The 18,750-nt window shown below is 45.6% G+C and overlaps 1 protein-coding gene across 1 annotated transcript in view; it reads left to right on the top strand.

Annotated features, from left to right (window-relative positions):
- Positions 1-17,455, top strand: part of wnt10b (wingless-type MMTV integration site family, member 10b) — a 50,971-nt gene extending 33,516 nt beyond the window's left edge. Inside the window, exons 3-4 of the mRNA XM_069905654.1 lie at positions 11,039-11,406; positions 16,908-17,455. Coding sequence (XP_069761755.1) covers positions 11,039-11,406; positions 16,908-17,366 — 827 coding nt within the window. The 3' untranslated portion in view covers positions 17,367-17,455. The remainder of the gene's footprint in view (positions 1-11,038; positions 11,407-16,907) is intronic.
- Positions 17,456-18,750: the final 1,295 nt, after the last annotated feature.

Here is an 18,750-nt window from a genome sequence, read left to right as displayed (position 1 = left end):
ACACACATACACACACTCACACATAATCTCTCACACACACTCACACACATACAAACTTACTTACACTCACACACTCACACACACACAAACACCCCTCCCCCCCATACACACAAACTCACACACACACAGAAACATCCACTTACGGACTCAAACACACACACTCACACACATACAAACTCTTACTTACACTCACACACAAACTCACAAACACTCACACACACAATCTCACACACAGTCACTCTCTCACACACACTCTCACATGCACACTCTCACACACACCCACACACATACCCACACACACACATTCTCTCACACACTTACACATACACACAAACTCCTACTTACACCCACTTACCCACGCACACACACACACACACACACACACACACACACACACACACACACACACACACACATACAGGCATAGACACACACAGAGCTGTGCACACACACACACCAAGCAAAAACAAACACACACCCAGACACCCACACTCACACACAAACACAAACCCCCACTTACACACTCACACAAACTCCCACTCACACATGCAAGAACTCCCACTTACACACACACATTCACACATACACAAACTCCCACTTACACACTCACATAAACTCTCAATCACTCAAACACACACAAACTCTCACTTACACACACACTCACATACACAAACTCCCAATTACACGCACACACAAACTCTCACTTATAAGCACACACACAAACCTCCCCTTACACACACACACTCCCGCACACAAATTCACACTCACACACATTCTCTCTCACACACATACACACTCTCACATGCACACACACACACTTACACACACACATATACAAACTCCTACTTACACTCACACACAGTCACACTCACACACACATTTACACACACTCACACATATACAAACTTCTATTTACACTCACACACACCACACTCTCATACATACATACATGCCTGTACACACACTCAAACACACATAAATACAGACATACATACCTGTATATACACACACAGACACACACATACATAGACACACATGCATGTATACACACCAACACACTCACCCACACACACACCTACACATACACATATCAACACACACACCAACACACACACACACACACACACGTCTCACAAATAGCACCCCAATCACACCTCCCTTTTGCTTGTCGTCACTCTTTGATTTCCTTCTCAGATTGAGTGAATCCCCCATTAAACACAGAAAACCACATGCCTACATATATTAAAAAAGACACCAGATCGAATTTTGACTCACTTTTTACAGGAGTTGGGGATATAATGAGTGGTTGCTTTCCTCTGGCTCCTCCATTCATTAATTTCATGCACAGCATTCAGTTTAACGCCTTGGAAACAGTCAGGCAGAAACGGTGGTTGGAACTGTAAACAGGAAAGACTGCAGATGCTGTGACAGTTGTGTAATACAGAAAAATGCTGGAAGAATTCACAGGTCGTGCAGCATCCACAGGAAGTAAAGGGTCACCAATGTTTCGGGGCTGAGCTCTTCATCAAAGTATGAGCAAAAAACAGGCAGGCGCCCAAATAAAAAAAGGTGGGGGTGGGGGGTTAGGAGGAGAGCAGAAGAGGGAAGAAGGGGCAGGGGAGGAGTACAGGGCAGCAGGTGAGAGGTCATAGATGGATAAGGTGGCAATGTAGAAGGGGGAAAAAAAGCTGAGAACGCAAGAACATAAGAAACAGAAGCAGGAGTCAGCCATCCGGCCTGTTGAGCCTGCTCCGCCATTCAATGAGATCATGGCTGATCTGATGATCGGGTCATCTCCACCGACCTGTCTTTTCCCCATATCCCTTAATTCCCCTACTGTGTAAAAATCTACCCAACCTGATCTTAAATATATTTACTGAGGTCGCCTCCACTGCTTCAATGGGCAGCAAATTCCATAGGTTCCCCCCCCCCTCTGGGAAAAGCAGCTTCTCCTCATCTCCATCCTAAATCTACTTCCCTGGATCTTGTGGCCATGCCCCCTCGTTCTGGTTTCCCCCAACAATGGGAACAATTTACCTACTTTTATCTGATCCATGCCTTTCATAAGTTTATATGTTTCTATAAGATCCCCTAAATTCCAACGAGTCCAGTCCCAGACGACTCAATCTCTCCTCATAGGCCAAACCCCTCATCTCTGGAATCAACCTGGTGAACCCCCTCTGCACTGCCTCCACAGCCAGTCCATCCTTCCTCAAGTTAGGAGCCCAGTACTGCAGGCAGTTCTCCAGATGTGTCCTCACCAGGACCTTGTACAGTTGCAGCATAACCTCCCTGCTCCTAAATTCAGTGATGGGGAAAAGGATAGCTCTCTGAATGGAGAGAGAAGAGGGAGGGAAGGAGGAGGAAAGGAGATAAATGGAACAAGAGAGACCTGGGGGGAAGAGGTTTAATGACAAGTTAAGGTCAATGTTAATGCCACCTGGTTGGAGAGTTGTACCGACGTAATGTTAGTAGTAGATTGAATATTAGATGGAACATCTTCTCTACATTGGAGAAACTGGACGCGGATGGGGAGATTGCTTCATTGAGCAATAGCAAAGATCTCCCCAGTGGCCACCCATTTCAATTCCCTGTCCCATTCCCTCGCCGACGTGTCTGTCCATGGTCTTGTGCACTGCCAGACTGAGACCACCCGCAAATTGATGGAACAGCACCTCTTCTTTCATCTTGGCTCCCTCCAACTGGATGACATTAACATCGACTTCTCTGGCTTTTGTTAAACCCCCCCCCCCCTCATTTCTTCCCTGTCACCTTTCCCCAGCTCTGTCTCTCCCTTTTCCCTGTCTCCTTTTGCACAGACATGATCAATTCTCACCTCTTCCCTTATCATATCCAATTAACACCTTTTGTTGGTCTGGACTCCTCCCCCAACCAACACTGTCACTATTCTGAGATTTTCTGGTTTTTCGTTTATCCTTTTCCTATTCCTTGAAGAAGGGCTCAGGCCCCAAAACGTCGGCGATATATCTTTGTCTCCTATGGACGCCAAAAAGACCAGCTAAGTTCTTCCTGCATTTCGGTGTGTTTTTAACTACAATCACAGTGTCTGCAGACCTTCGTGTTTCACTCAGAATATTACGTGTACCTGGAGAGAAATCGATAGCCCCTTTTACTTAGAACCCTCATGCCAGCTTTCCTCTGGCTTTTATACAATTCACTTACCTGCATGAACGCAGAAAAGGTGGTTGGCGTGTCCATTTCGCTCTGTGTTTCCTCCGCCAAGGGACCTAGTGTCAGAGGTGGAGCGAAGTCACATAGCCTCCTGCATAAACCAATGAGCACTCAAGCCAGCTGGAAAGGGGGATGGCTGATGACGTCCCACCCCCTTTGCCCTGGGAAGCCGACACGTAAAAGGACTCAGTGATCCACTTTCAGTGTGAACACTGAATCCGCCTTTCCGATTCCCCTTTTACATAGATCGTGAGTTGGTCAATAAGGCAGCTTCTCTATGTAAAAAACCCTAATGACTGAGTTGTACATATGAGTGGTGCGTTGCTCACCTCATTCTATCATGCCACTGAAGCACGTGGCTGCAAGATGGGCAAGTGAGGGGAAGGGCATGAAAGGGGTTGGATAAAAAAAAATAGTGTTATCTGCTGCATCTGGTAACAAAGGCCAAACAGATCTACTGCACCTGAATTGATCATGTCTGTGCTTTAGACTTTGAGGGTTAGTCACAGACACTAAGAGGCTGGATGTAAATGATCCTCACAGTAGTGATGGGGGGAGGGCTGGTGATGGCCAATGTTTATCCCTCAATCAAAAAAAAACAAATAATGAGTGTTGATCACATCGCTGTTCGTGGGATCTTCCTGTGCCCTTTTCCCCCACGAAGTATCTGATTAACTGCAAATGTGCCGAGGGTTCCTGAAAAGGACAATTCACCTGTGCAGTTTTCCTCCAACAACAACTTAGCATCACCCTATAAACCTCATCTATTAATAACATTTACCATTTGCAATGAACACTTCTCCCTGGATAATTTCAAAGGATCACATTATTGGTCATGCAAACACTTCAGCAGTTGATTTTATGCCTTTGGATATAAAAATGATTCAAATAAGCATGCGTCGCATTTCAGCAAGCTGTGTTTCAATCTCGATGGTATAGTTTGCGTGATGGGAAGAGACGGTCACAGTGGTGCCTTTGAAGAGGTTGTGATACGTTTTATGTTCCAGTCTACATTCAGTGCTTCAAAGGCTGGAGATGATATTCTGCAATTGCACAATCCCAATCTCAACCCATGTCCCGAGCTGTCCCTCTTGATTCTAAGCATCACCAAACCAACAAAAAAAAATACCAGGCCTGGAGAGAAGATGGTCCTTTGCATAATAAAAATACACAAACTGACAGATGTTTGGGATGAATTGCAGATGTGCGTGGGGCTCCTGGTTCGGTTGGGGCTAGAATGCACGCTGTGGCCGATGCTGTGCAGCATTAATGACCCCAAGCTCGGCATCTTATAAACATCTGTAATTATCTCAGACCAATGCACGAAACGGTCTCTAGAAAGTTAGTTGGGGATGTGATGAATCACAGGCACTGCTTTCCAATCACACTGGACATTTTTTTTCAAAAGGTTTACTTCCTGAAAAAAATTGGGGGATTATGATGGACAACTTCAAGGTGAACACAGAGATAATTTCAGATTTGCTGTATCATGTAAGAAGTTGGAGAAACATTAAACTAACTTTGATTGAATTCAGCCTGTTTAATCGCATCGTGACGCTGACACATCGCGTTAGTTCAACCGACCGAAAAATGTTTTGCTGCTGATCTTCGTTTGTACTCGGCATCTGATGCCTCTTGTGTCAGTGTCCAACAATAGTTGGCCATCATTGATGGATTCCAGTTGCCCCGATACCGCATTTCCACACTCACAAAGTCCTGGTGAGATCAACCGGGAAGAAGTCCAAGTGCGAAGGCTGGAAATGAATTTTCAATGACATGTTGCCCCTCATGGTTTTGTTTGCTTTAAATTTAAATTTAGATTTAGACATACTGCATGGTAACAGGCCATTTCGGCCCATGAGTCCGTGCCGCCCAATTTACCACAATTAACCTACACCCTGGTACATTTTAAACGGTGGGAGGAAACCGGACTGCCCGGGGAAAACCCACAGAGACACAGGGAGAGAACATACAAACTCCTTACAGACAGCGCAGGATTCGAACCCCGGTCCCGATCGCTGGCACTGTAATGGCATTGTGCTAACCGCTACGCCAACTGTGCCAACATAGACTTAAAATATGACAGGAAATCACAAAAATAGGTTATATCTAAAAAATGGTATGATGGAGAAATGTTAAGGTGATTTTTTTGTGATCAGCAGCCCAAAATCCATGAAATTCATCCAAAAGTGTTCAGGAAGAAAAATCTCCATTGCCCAGTGTTATTTGTGTTGCTTTTTCACGCCCCCTCCTCCCACCCCATCTAGCATGCTTTTTTGGGCAGGGGAAATTGACATGGATACACTGAGCGAAACTCTACTTCAATGTGCAATGTTAGCCACACTGAATGATAAGAGCTCAGAACTAAGAGCCTGTTGCTAAAATTCTGCTGAAATGAGACAGAACACATGGTTAAGTGGTCCTCGTGGAACGACTAACTCAGAAAATAATAGCTCAAGAGTTCTGCTCTTCTTGCAGGAGAAGGACTTTGGAGGTTCATTTGGTTGATTCTGGAATTGAGGGAATTAGCTTTCAAGGAGAGTTGCCTGGGACCACAGTTACTATTTGGAAAGATGAGGTGATATTTTATAGAGATAGAAACCTCTGAACAGAATAGACAAGATAGAATCAGGAAGGTTGTTTCCACTGGCAGGTGAGATAGTGCCTCAAAATTCGGGGAGTAGATTTAAGATGAAGATGAGGAGGAACTGCTTCTCCCAGAGAATAAAGAATCTATGGAATCCTGTACTCAAGGAAGTACAGGTAGTAGAACTTACTTATTAAATATACTAAAGACACAGATGGATAGTTTTTTGTTTAATAGGGGAATTAAGGGTTATGCAACAGTGGTTCTCAAACTTTTTTGGTCGAAGGCCCACCTGGTTTCTGACCTAACATGCCATGCCCACTCGTGGCGATGACAGCAATATTTTCAAGTCAAAGGCAGCTCTGTAAGAAACACATCTATATTGAATTTAAAGTGTTTCATTTAACATTTTTAAAGATCCACAAGGAAACACACACTGGCCCACTGCATGAGAACCACAGGGAGGGGAACAGGCAGGAAAGTGGCGCTGAATCCACGGCCAGATCAGCCATGATGTTATTGATTGATAGAGCAGGTTCGATGGGCCAGATTGCCCACTCCTGCTCTTACACTGGAGCAGTGCTCAAGTGCAGTAACTCACCCCACCCTCCCCCCCTGCATGGACATCCTCCCGTACCAGACCATACAGAATCCTTAGTAATGTTTTTTGTACTAATTGTAAATTGTAATTCCTGGAGATCACTGAATGTAACGGTAATAGTCGTGAGATAAACAACTGGCAGACTTAACATTACCCCTTTAAATTACAATATCATACACACAACAGCAACAAAAACAACAGCGCTTGCTGGTGCAGATGGAATCAGGTGATTCAAAGGGTCATTGTCATTGAGTAAGAACGATAGCTCTGACCGGAGTGCGTTCGAAGGTTCAAAAAGTAAATGAGTATTGAGTTTTAGCCTTATAGGGATATTGATACATGTAAGCTGGGCTTACGAAAAATGTTTTTGTTGTTATAACTAATATAGGGATATTTTTATAAAAAAATAAATTTCTGCTGAAACACTGCACAGCAATTTTACAGACAGTCATTTTGGTCACTCCCTCTGATGGTGTCACCCTGTATGGTCCGCACCCCCCTAGTAATGTCAGCGCACTGGAGTACCAAGTGGTGAAGTTGTGCCTCAGTTATGTCAAGATACCAAATGGACTACTACTTTCATGAAGTCCTGAGAAGTCCACTTTGGGAAAGAGACCATTAGCTGGCAGAGTTTGATCAGTGGGATTAATTAGGTGGGCAACTTCCACTGACTTTGAGTTAGGTACTGTACCAACACGATGCTGGTGATAGAGGGCTCTAACATGATATCTAAGTCAGGTGGTAAACCAGCATTTAACTGGAAGGTTGGGAGAGATCCCATGGCCTTTAACTACAAAAAGATTAAGGATTGATCAAATTAAGAGGCTGATTAGGTAGACAGAAACCTTAGAACATAGAACTAAAACATTCCAGCACAGTACAGGCCCTTTGGCCCTCGATGTTATGCTGACCTATATATTCCTACAAAAAAAAACTAAACCCTTCCTACCTTGTAACCCTCTATTTTTCTTCCATCCATGTGCCTGTCTAAGAGTCTTTTAAATGACCCTAATGTTTCAGCTTCCACCACCATCCCTGGCAAGGCATTCCAGACATCCATAACTCTCTGCATAAAACAAATTACCCTTAATGTCTCCCCTAAACATCCCTCCCTTCACTTTGTACACATGTCCTCTGGTGTTTGCTACTCCTGCCCTGCGAAACAGGTGCTGACTGTCTCTCAGAATCTTGTAAACCTCTATTAAGTCTCATCTCATCCTTCTAGTGGGCAGAGAGAAAAGTCCCAGCTCTGCTAACCTTGCCTCATACAACTTATTTTTCCAATCCAAGCAACATCCTGGTGATCTCCTCTGCACCCTCTCCATAGCTCCCACATCCTTTCTGTAATGAGGTGACCAGAACTGAACACTATTCTCTAAGTGTGGTCTCACCAGAGATTTGTCGAGTTGCAACATGGCCTCACGACTCTTGAACTCAATTCCCCTATTAATGAAGCCCAACATCCCATATGTCTTCTTAATTATCCTATCAATCTGCATGGCAACCTTGAGAGATGTATGGGTTTGGTCCCCAAGGACCCTCTGTTCCTCCACACTGTTAATTATCCAACTGTTAACCTTGTACTCAGTCTTATTCTGTGATAGAGGTGTTCAGGACAAAGGGGCATAATTTAGGGGTGGGTCGCTGAAGAGTAACCTTGAAAAGCATTTTGTCACACTGTGGAAATGTGGAATACTCTTCCACTTCAAATAGGCGCTGGAAGGCAATTGGAAATTTCAGAACTGAGATTGATGAATGTAGAAGCAAGGCAAGCAAATGAAGTTCGGGTGCAATTCAGACAATATTTAGTTTTTGTTGTGAACTTCATGTTAATACACTAAAAAGCAAGATTCCAAAGTAGACTTTATTCTTAAAATTTGCCAATATCTTGTACGTTCAATCTGTGATGTAAGTTCCAATTGCTTACATGATTGGTCCAATGACATGGTTTACAGACTCTCAGTGTGCAATAGTGGGAGGGCCTTAAGCTATGGCCTGGAATCATTGTGGTGGCTGCACTGAGCTCTCAAGACATTCTGTAGCTCTGGACCTTGGATAGTCACAGCCCTGCAAAGTTTGGTTGGGCAAATGGAAATGATTCAGATGTCAGCTGCAGTGCAGGAGCAGGGGATAGGTTGTACCTGAGCCACCATGATCACCAGGTTCCTTCTTGAAATGAAGAGAGAGCGCTAATCCCATGATCCCAGTTTCTGCTTCGCCTTGGCTATTTGTTGCCCAGTTCTCAGTGCTTTCCTGAACCCCAAACCTGAACCCCAAACCTCAGCTTATTGAATCTGTCCTCATAACTGTGATGCTCTATCCCAGGCAACACTCTGATGAATCTCCACTGCATCCTTTCCAACACAATCGCATCCTTCCTATAAAAATGGAAAATGCTGAGCAAAAAGGGCCATCGACCTGAATCATTAACTCTGTTTCTCTCTCCAGATGCCACCTGGCCTGCTGAGTAGTTCCAGCCTTCTCCGTTCTTGTATCTGTCATGTCAATCTATCAATAACAGGGATCTCCCAGTCACCACCTATTTCAATTCCCCATCCCATTCCCTTGCTGGCGTGTCTGTCCATGGTCTCATGCACTGTGTGACTGAGACCACCTACAAATTGGAGGAACAACGCCTCATCTTCAGTCTGGGCTCCCTCCAACCGGATGGCATTAATATCGACTTCTCTGGTTTCCATTAACCATCCCTTCTCTTCTTCCCCCTGTTGCCTTTCCCCCAGCTCTGTCTGTTTGTCTGTCTTTCTCTCTCTCTCTTCCCTTTTCTCCTTCCCCAGAACCAAAATCAATTCTCACCTCTCCTCATATCATATCCAATGAACACCTTTTGTTGGTCTGGACTCCTTCCCCTCCCATTCTTCCATTGTTATTCTGACACCTTCTTGTTCTTTGCTTATTTCTTGAAGAAGGGATCAGGCCCAAAATGTCGGTAATATATCTTTAAGGACGCTGCGAGACTTGCTGAGTTTCTCCAGCCTTTCTGTGTGTCTTTACATTGTCTGTAGACTTTTGTGTTTCACTCTATCATGTCCAGGTGTGACACTGGGTCAAAGGCCATCTCCTTGTCCAAGCTGACTCTCCACACCTTCATCTGGTAAACAGGTGAGGCCCGTCATCAGAGATCTTCCTGGTCTGGTCAAGGTTGTTCACCTGCCTCAGAGCACATTTGACTCATTTGACCATGACCTTGGTCAGAATCACGTAATCCACATTCAATGGTGAGGTGGGCCTTCAATTTGTGATCTCTGTCTCCCCCCAATCTCTCTCTCCCTCTTCTGATTGTAATGAAGATGATCAATGGAGTCTAACCTTCTCCATGCAGAAGCACATTTCTATACACATCTAGCAGTCCCACAAGGCGAAGTCCAATTCAACAGACAAGCTTCATGGAGATGCTCAAGATTCTTAAGTAACATTTTAAAAAGATAAAGCACCAATATAACATGCTTTGAATGAAAGGGACGGTGAGGGTGCAGGGATTTAATAGAAGTTTAAGGCAAATAGGTCACAGTGGGAACTGTCTGTGACAAGCAGCCTAACACAGCCAAATTCTCCATTATTGGAATTTGCAAAGAGTTTACTGTTAGTAAAGTGAGTTTCTGTCTACATCTTTCACTTACTCTCTTTGAACTTCCTGCTGGTGATCAGTGAAGATTGGTAAGAACATCTCCTCTACAATCTCCATCCGTACCGGAGCACTACAGGGCTGTGTTCATAGCCCCCTGCTCTATTCATTTTACACCTACGACTGTGTAGCTCAGTACGTCAATAACACCATCTACAAATTCACGGTAGTGAGTTGGATAAAGGAAGGGGATGAGTCAGCGTACAGGAGGGAGATTAAAAACTTGGCTGAATGGCGCACCAACAACAACCTCACACTCAATGTTACCAAAACCAAGGAGCTAATTGTTGATTTCAGGAAGGGAAAACCAGAGATGGATGATCCAGTGATCATTGGGGGATCAGAGGTGGAGAGGGTGAGCACATTTAGGTTCTTGGGAGTCACTATCTTGGGGGATCTTTCCTGGACCCAACACGCTAACGGCATCGTGAAGAAAGCCCATCAGCGCTTCAACTTCCTCAGGAGTTTGCGGAGGTTCAGAATGACATTGGAAATCCTGGAAAATTTCGACAGAGGTGTGGCGGAACGAGTGCTGACCAGCTACATCATGGTCTGGTATGGGAACACCAATACTCATGAGTGGAAATCCCTGCAAAAGGTCGTGGACACAGCCCAGGGCATCGCAGGCAAAGCCTTCCCTGTTCTCGCTGCTACCATCAGGCAAGAGGTGTAGGTGCCACAAGGCTTGCACCAGCAGGTTCAGGAACAGCTGCTACCCCCCCCCCCCCCACCACCATCAGACTCCTCAACAACAAACTCAATCAGGGATTCATTTAAAGACTCTGACTTTCACATTTTTTAATTCTCTCTGTATTGCACAATCAATTGTTTACATTTCTTTATTTGTTTACCTGTGTACGTTGTGTACAATTTTTTGCACTACCAATAAGTGGTAATTCTGCCTCGCTCGAAGGAAAAATAATCCCAGGGTTGTATGTGATGTCAGGAATATACCCTGACAATAAATCTCACATCTGAAAATCTGGTAACTCCCATCTCTCTGTTGCCTGTGCAGGGTTCCGTGAAAGTGCTTTCATGTTCTCCTTGCTGGCCGCTGGGGTCACCCACTCAGTGGCCACCGCCTGCAGTTTGGGGAAGCTGAATGGGTGTGGATGCGATCCGAAGCGGAGAGGGGGAGATGACCAGAATCTGCGGTTCAAACTCTACCAACTCCGTGTGCAAGCCTTGACCCAGGGCCTCCCCATTTCCGTTCTGAAGCCCGAGGAACATTTCCCTGGGATTCAAGACTCCTGGGAACGGGGTGACTGCAAACATGACATCGAATTTGCAGAGAAGTTTTCCAGGGATTTTCTGGACTCGCGAGAGACATCGAGGGACATCCATGGGAGAATGAGACTCCACAATAACAAGCTGGGAAGGCAGGTAAGCAACCAACAGGCATTTGCTACTCATTAACTGCATAATGCTCAATATTTTACCTCCAAAATAGATGAATGTCCACAAAGTGGATCCTCAGTACTTTGAGCTGGGATAGGAAGGTATTCTTGTAATGCCAGAACCTCCATCTCAACCATTCACTTGTAACTACCCTCTGAAATGTAAACTGAACGCGTCCCCCTCAACAAAATGGGGGGAAAGTAGTTGTTACTGCATTAGTATCTAGCAGCCTGAGCGATTTTCCTGTGGGCATTGAGTTCAGGTTCCACTATTGCTTGCTCAGGAACTTACAGTCAGTTCGAATTCTTCGGTACATGTGGAATTAGAAGGCTAGTTCATGGTAGCCAGGAAATGGCTGGATTGCCATTTAGTTCACGAATGTCCTTTAAGTAAGGTTTTAAGGAAGGATGTCTGCCCTCCTTCCCTGATCGTGTCTCTTGGTGATTCCAGCCCACTCACTCCTAACCACCCAAACAAACTCCTGTCTGCGGGGTAGGGGGGTGGGGGGGAGCAAGAGGACAATTTCTGCTGAGGCGGAGGTTGTGTGCACTCCAGTTCAACGGCGCCAAACATGCTCCCAGCGCGAAAGTGTGCATTAGCAGCGCTAAGATGCTCATTGATCCTTCTCATTCTTGCTGGTTTGATGCCGGGCCACTTCTTTCTCCAAAGATTATGTGTATAGTTAGTTGCTATTTCCGAGCAGTGACTTTGGGGACTAGGGCTGTCCCTCAGGATCGAGAATGATTTGCTTGGTTTATGGATACTGAGGTGGTTGATGAAGCCATTCAGGGACCTGTAACAGCAGGAACGAGTAGCGAAGTTGAGGTGATTGATGTCGTGTTGGCAATTAGATATGGAAAGGTGAAGGGAGGGTGAAAGACCTGAAGGGACTGTCTTGTGAAGCAAGCTGAAACGGCACTGATTCACTTCATCTTAGAAACCAGTAAAGAATACACCCTCACTTGTTCCTTTGAGCACATCATGAAAAGTTGACTTTCTTTTTATTATTCACTAGACACAACACTGCCAACCCCCCCGAACACCACCCAGCCAACCCCCTCTGACCTTCTCATTGGCTCACTGCCACACGGTGATCCTGCAATAGTCAGTTACAGAGAGCTATTTAGCTTACCACATCTGATCATTCTCCCGACCTCTCCATTGTAACATCATTCATTCATGGTGTTTCGAAAACATTGCATGAATTGCATCAGAAAATGACAGCGAAATGATCACACGTTCAAGGAGACCATTTGATCCAATGCGTTGAATGCCAGCCACTCAGCTTAACGCCACCTTCCAGCATTGGCTGAGCAGACCTGCTGGTCACAGCTCTTTCAGGGCAACACTCAAGGAGTGTTTAACTTCTGCCACTGCCCCCTATTTGGATAATGAATCCCTAATCCCCACTACTCTTCTGCCCAGAGATTTTCTCATCTCCACACTAATTCTACCAAGTATTTAAACAATGTCTCCCAGCTTTTGATCGTTCTGTGAATGGAAATGTTCTTATTTATTCTATCCACCGTATATACATGTGTAATAGTCGATACCATGTAAAGTTTGACCACCCTATTTTTGGCCCTGGCTGCCTGCCCATCCAAGCTGCCGACACCCTGACTGCCGTCTCTCGCCCAGGCCTCAGCCTCCCACCCTCCCGAGCTCCCGCTGCCTCTCGCCTAGGCCCAGGTCGCACCTCCATCCGACCTCCTGGAGCACCAGCTGCCCTCCCATCCGAGGACACCGGACACCCTGAACGTGGACTCTCGCCTAGGTCCCAGTCACCTGCCTACTGGAGCTCCCAATGCCCTGAACGATGCAGGCACTTACAGCGGTCAAATGTGTGTAACAGTCACTCCCCCTCCCCTAAGTTTTACTCTAAAAATTGGTCCACAAAATTCGACCATTGCACACATAAATGCGGTAGATCCTTCTGTAATAGTTTGGTAATTTTCAATGTGCTGATTAAATAAAGAAAAGTTGGTTCCAGGAGACGTGGCAATCACTATCACTGATGTTGAGTTTGTGGGGCTGCAATGTGCCCAGTTTGCTGATCTTTGCATCCTTTGTCCTCACAGCTTATGGGCACAGAGGAGGTTAATGCTCCCCAACCAGTCCACTATAGCCTCCTCCTACTTACCCGCATCCAGCCTCCATCCTATCTCTCTTCTCTGCTTGGTCAGGCTCCCCCTCATTAATTCTATGCCTTCACCACCAAGTTGACCTCAAACTTTCCCGCCATCGGTGTTCCAGATCCCTTTCTACATCCCAAAGACATGCAGGTAGGTTAGTTACATGACCATTGTAAATCGCCCTGGTGTGTAGGTGAGGGGTAGAATCTAATGGGAGTTCATGGGCAGAATGGGTGGCATGGTTGGTGTAGCGGATAGCGTGAAAGCGCCAGCGACCGGGACCCGGGTTCGAATCCCGGCGCCGACTTAAGGTGTTTGTATGCTCTCCCTATGTCCACATGGGAGGATACTAAAAGACTATAAGACTTAGGAGGCTACTTGGCCCATCGAGTCTGCCCCCACCATTCGAATTATGGCAGTTGTGTTCTTCCTCTCAACCCCATTCTCCTGCCTTTTCTTTATGACCTTTGAATGCCCTTTCTGATCAAGAACCCATCAACCTCCACTTTAAATGTACCCAATGACTTGGCCTCCACAGCCGTCTACGGCAACAAATTTCCCAGATTCACCAAGACATACAGAATTGCAGGTTAATTTGGGTGCAATTGGGCGCCACGGGTTCAAATGGCCGGGAATAGGCTTCTATCCCTGGGATTGTCTGATCTTGGAAGCTAAGCAGGCTCAGTCCTTAGAGGGGAGACCGCCTGGAAATGCCAGGTGCTGTGAAGGGCGCTGGACAAAGAGACAACCCTCTGTCTTACTTATGGTTGACAAAAATTAATGAATTTCATGTATGATACATTCTAAATGAGGTGACAATAATGGATCCTTTACCATTTTTTTTTAACTGTGCAGTAAATACATAAATAATAATTAAAATAATCTTAACGGATGTCAGTCAACAAGTCATGTATTGTACAGGTGATGCAGCAAGCCCATGCAAGCGACTGCCGATAAATACTGAAATAGAAAGATGTACGTATCATGATAAAACTCCACCCGTGTGGTGATGCAAGGCGCCGACCCAGAGAGAATTCACAATCGCAGAATGAGGTGACAGGGGAGCAATGCAACAAATCTGCCGATGACACCATGAAACACTTCTGACGCCAAAACACACAGGTCTCTCACCATTGAATTAATGGATTGGCCTGAAAATACAATGTATGCTGTTCTTGGCTGGCCAGCGGAGAGGCTCTCATGCCACACCTGCTCTCTTTCTCATTACAGGTGTGGACATACCAGCACTTGGAGATTTGTGGTGCTTCTAGGCTCTCTCTATCCAATGCTCTGCTGCCCTGCCTCCCTTATTTGTTTCCTCCATCATCTTGAGGTCACTTAAAAACTCCATTGCTTGCAGTCTAACTTTGCGCCAAGTCCCATATTCCAGCACTCCAGTGCTCACTGACTTCTACTGCACTCTGGTTCAGCATGAACTCAGGTTCGAAAACTCTTGTCCTTGCTTTCAAAATTCCACACCACCACAATCTCTGTCATTTCTTCAAGCTCCAGATCCCTCTAAGGTATTGCGCTCCTCAAGTCGATTATTCTCGACTCGTTCCACAATTGGTATCCATTCCTTCAGCCTCTTAAATTCCCACCCCAACACTAGCGTCACTAGGGGGGGTGCCGGGAGAGGGGAGGTGCGGACCACACTGGGTGAAACCACCAGAGGGTGTGACACCAAAATTACCGCCTATAAACCTTTTGTGCAATGTTTCTGCAGAAATGTATTTTTTAAAATAAAACTATCCCTGTCATTTGTTATAACAACAAAAAGATTTTTCGTAAGCCCAGCTTGAATGTATCAATATCCCTACAAAGGCTAAAATTCTATGCTCTTTTATTTTTTGAACCTTCTAATGTACTCCGGTCAGAGCTGTTGTTATGGCCCAATAACAACGACACTTTGAATCGTGGGGTTTCATCTGCACCAGCAAGCACTGTTGTTTTTGTTGCTGCTGGTGTTTTTATACTCACTGCTTTGGTCAGATTTTCTGGTGTTTTAGCTACAATATTGTGGGGATTAGTGTTTATGAATCGAGATCAATAACATTTTTGAGAATGAAGTCATAATTAAAGGAAAAGGAGAAAAATCAAAAAAGGTTATATTCAGTTACTAAGAATGTTGTCGTTCAGTATAGAAAGATTTTACAAAACAATTTTGCTGTTAGTAGTCATATAATTTTGATGTAGTTCTTAAACATTTTTATTTCAAATTCTACTGTTTTCCGACTGAATTTTCACTTTAACCACATGAAACGATGTAAATATATTCAGGACGTGTGTATGATATTGTAATTTAAAGGGGTAATTTTAATTTTGCCCGTTGTTCATCTCACTACTATTGCCGTTACATTCAGTGATCTATGGGAATTATGATTTACAATTAGTACAAAAAATCATTAAGGATTCTGTATGGTCTGGTACAGGACGAGGTCCATGGGGGGGGGGGGTGGGTGACACCACATTACCGCGCTGGGTGACACCAACCCTAGTGACCCCACTGCACCTCAGTCCTCTCTGCTGCTCTCTCCTCTTTACAAATGCTGCTTAAAACCTCCATCTCCAATCAAACTTTGGTTGTCCACTCTAAGATTCCCTTGTGGTCCTCCAATAAGTGTTTTGTTCAAACTACACCCCTGCAAAGCACCTTGAGAAGTTTCTAACTTCTTCCACTATAACAACGCAAGTTACTGTTGCTGTTCCATATTTCCAGATAGTTCCAAGTGATGGTCCACATTCAACAGAAGCAATCTTAATTTCACAACTGAGGTTCATTGATCTGGTTTTGTCCATGGTGTTCAGAGAGGGGGTCAAAGCTAGAGAAGGGGGGGGGGGGTTAAAGCTCAGTTCTTTGCTCTCGTGCTACCTATGGGACTAGAGAAGGGGGGGGGTAAAGCTCTGTTCTTTGCTCTCATGCTACCTATGGGACTAGAGAAGGGGGAGGGGTAAAGCTCTGTTCTTTGCTCTTGTGCTACCTATGGGACTAGAGAAGGGGGGGGGGTAAGGCTCTGTTCTTTGCCCTCGTGCTACCTATGGGACTAGAGAAGGGGGGGGGTAAAGCTCTGTTCTTTGCTCTCATGCTACAGATGGGACTAGAGAAGGGAGGGGTGGGGTAAAGCTCTGTTCTTTGCCCTCGTGCTACCTATGGGACTAGAGAAGGGGGGGGGTAAAGCTCTGTTCTTTGCCCTCATGCTACTGATGGGACTAGAGAAGGGGGTGGTAAAGCTCTGTTCTTTGCTCTCATGCTACAGATGGGACTAGAGAAGGGAGGGGTGGGGTAAAGCTCTGTTCTTTGCCCTCGTGCTACCTATCGCATTTCTGTTTGATGACTTTTCTTCTAAATTTCAGGCAGTCGTTGACAACATGAAACGCAAGTGTAAATGTCACGGCACTTCCGGCAGTTGCCAGTTTAAAACCTGCTGGCAAGTGACCCCTGATTTCCGACAGGTCGGGGCTGTGCTTAAGGAGCGGTTCCAGAACGCGGTTCTCATCAAAACTCACAATAGAAATACAGGCCAGTTCAGTCTGAAGCCAAGCAGGAGGCGGATTTACAAGGACATGGTGTACTTCGAGAAGTCGCCCGATTTCTGCGAGAAGGACCTCGGCACAGACTCACCAGGGACACAAGGAAGGGTGTGCAATAAAACGAGCCAAGGGATGGACAACTGCGACAGTCTGTGCTGCGGGAGGGGGCACAACATCCTTAAGCAGAGCCGGAGTGAGCGGTGCCACTGCCGTTTCCATTGGTGCTGCTATGTGTTGTGCGATGAGTGCAGGGTCAGTGAATGGGTCAATGTGTGCAAGTAATCACTGAGAATCTGCAACTGGGACACTTCCTCCTGATGTTGTCTGGATTCTTCGCGTCATTTTCTTTTTCTTTTTACTACCTATTTTGATGGACACATTGAAGACATAAGGATAACATGACATCTTTGTTCTAACAGTGATTCTCATCTGATTGATTTACTGGAATCAATTTAAACTTGTCGCAAAAAGAAATGCAATTGCCCATTTTGAGGTTTTCAGAGTCCAACTTCAATGCTGTAGGCTTACCTTTACTGCTTAGCATGGAGATGGGGGACATAGGTAGATGGGTTGTCAAAGTGCACCTGGTTAGGACTCAACAACAGTGCTCCCAATGACAAGAGGAGTGCCTGGCAAGTCCTTGGCGATTCAGACTCCTCTCCACGTTCTGATGGGAGCCTGTCCAAGGGGGCACTGCCGCCATCCTGCATGTTGAACCCAGGCCAAATCCTCTGGCCTTCAAGGTAGCTTGACCGGCAGAGCATCGTTTCACATCCTGTGCACGCCCTGGTGGCATGAGCCCAGGAGCAATTAGTCTTAGAAGGAAATGAGATCTCGCATTAAGGTCGGCCGGAAACCTCGTCTGCCCCCACGACCAGCAGCCGGCAACCTCTCCAGCGGCCCTTTGCATCTGGGACCTCAAACGTGGGGGGGGGGGGGGGGGAAAGAGCCCGTAGCAGTGCAGAGTGGATTTTAGAGGGAAATGTGAAGGAGAGAAGGGAATCCAAGGCAGTATGCAAGAGGGCTAGTTTTATTTTTGAAATGGAGTGGAGAGCTACAAAGGCCAAAGGTCAGATCAGCCTCCAATAGATCTGGGTGGGGTGGGGGGGTCAGGGGGAATGGGAGGTGTGGGAAGCAGTAATCAAGATGTAAAGAAGGCTGAAAGGGTCTGACTATGACATTTACTGGAGAATATCATTGATATAGATTGGAGACATTGTGGAAAACTGGGCTGCCAAGTATTGGGAGCGGCCAAAGACAACGGCTCAGCGGGATATTGCGTGGAAGAGCATTTGGGAAAGACATCTTGGATTATCTGTGGATTGTGGAGGGAGCGATGAGAGGAAATCAATTCTCTGGGTTCTAGACGGGGAAGTGAGTGAGGTGGACCGATACTGGTGATGGTTAGAAGGTGCTAGTTCTGGCAACACAGTACATGGACGTCCGAGTTTCCTCTGGGTTTTTACTGGCCAGAACACATCACGAGGCACATCCTGAATGAACAGCCAAAGACATCCAGACAGGCTGGCTTCAGGTTTACATAAAAGATGAAGCAGTGTCATGGTTGAGATGTGCGGTTGCATAGACATTTACAACATGAAAAGAGAAATGAAAGATCACTGAGCCGGATTTTTATTTTAACAAAGATCTATACTAACAGTGGGAG

This window comes from Narcine bancroftii, chromosome 12 (genome assembly GCF_036971445.1).
Source record: "Narcine bancroftii isolate sNarBan1 chromosome 12, sNarBan1.hap1, whole genome shotgun sequence".
Taxonomy (NCBI): domain Eukaryota; kingdom Metazoa; phylum Chordata; class Chondrichthyes; order Torpediniformes; family Narcinidae; genus Narcine; species Narcine bancroftii.
This window is presented reverse-complemented; position numbering and strand designations above follow the sequence as displayed.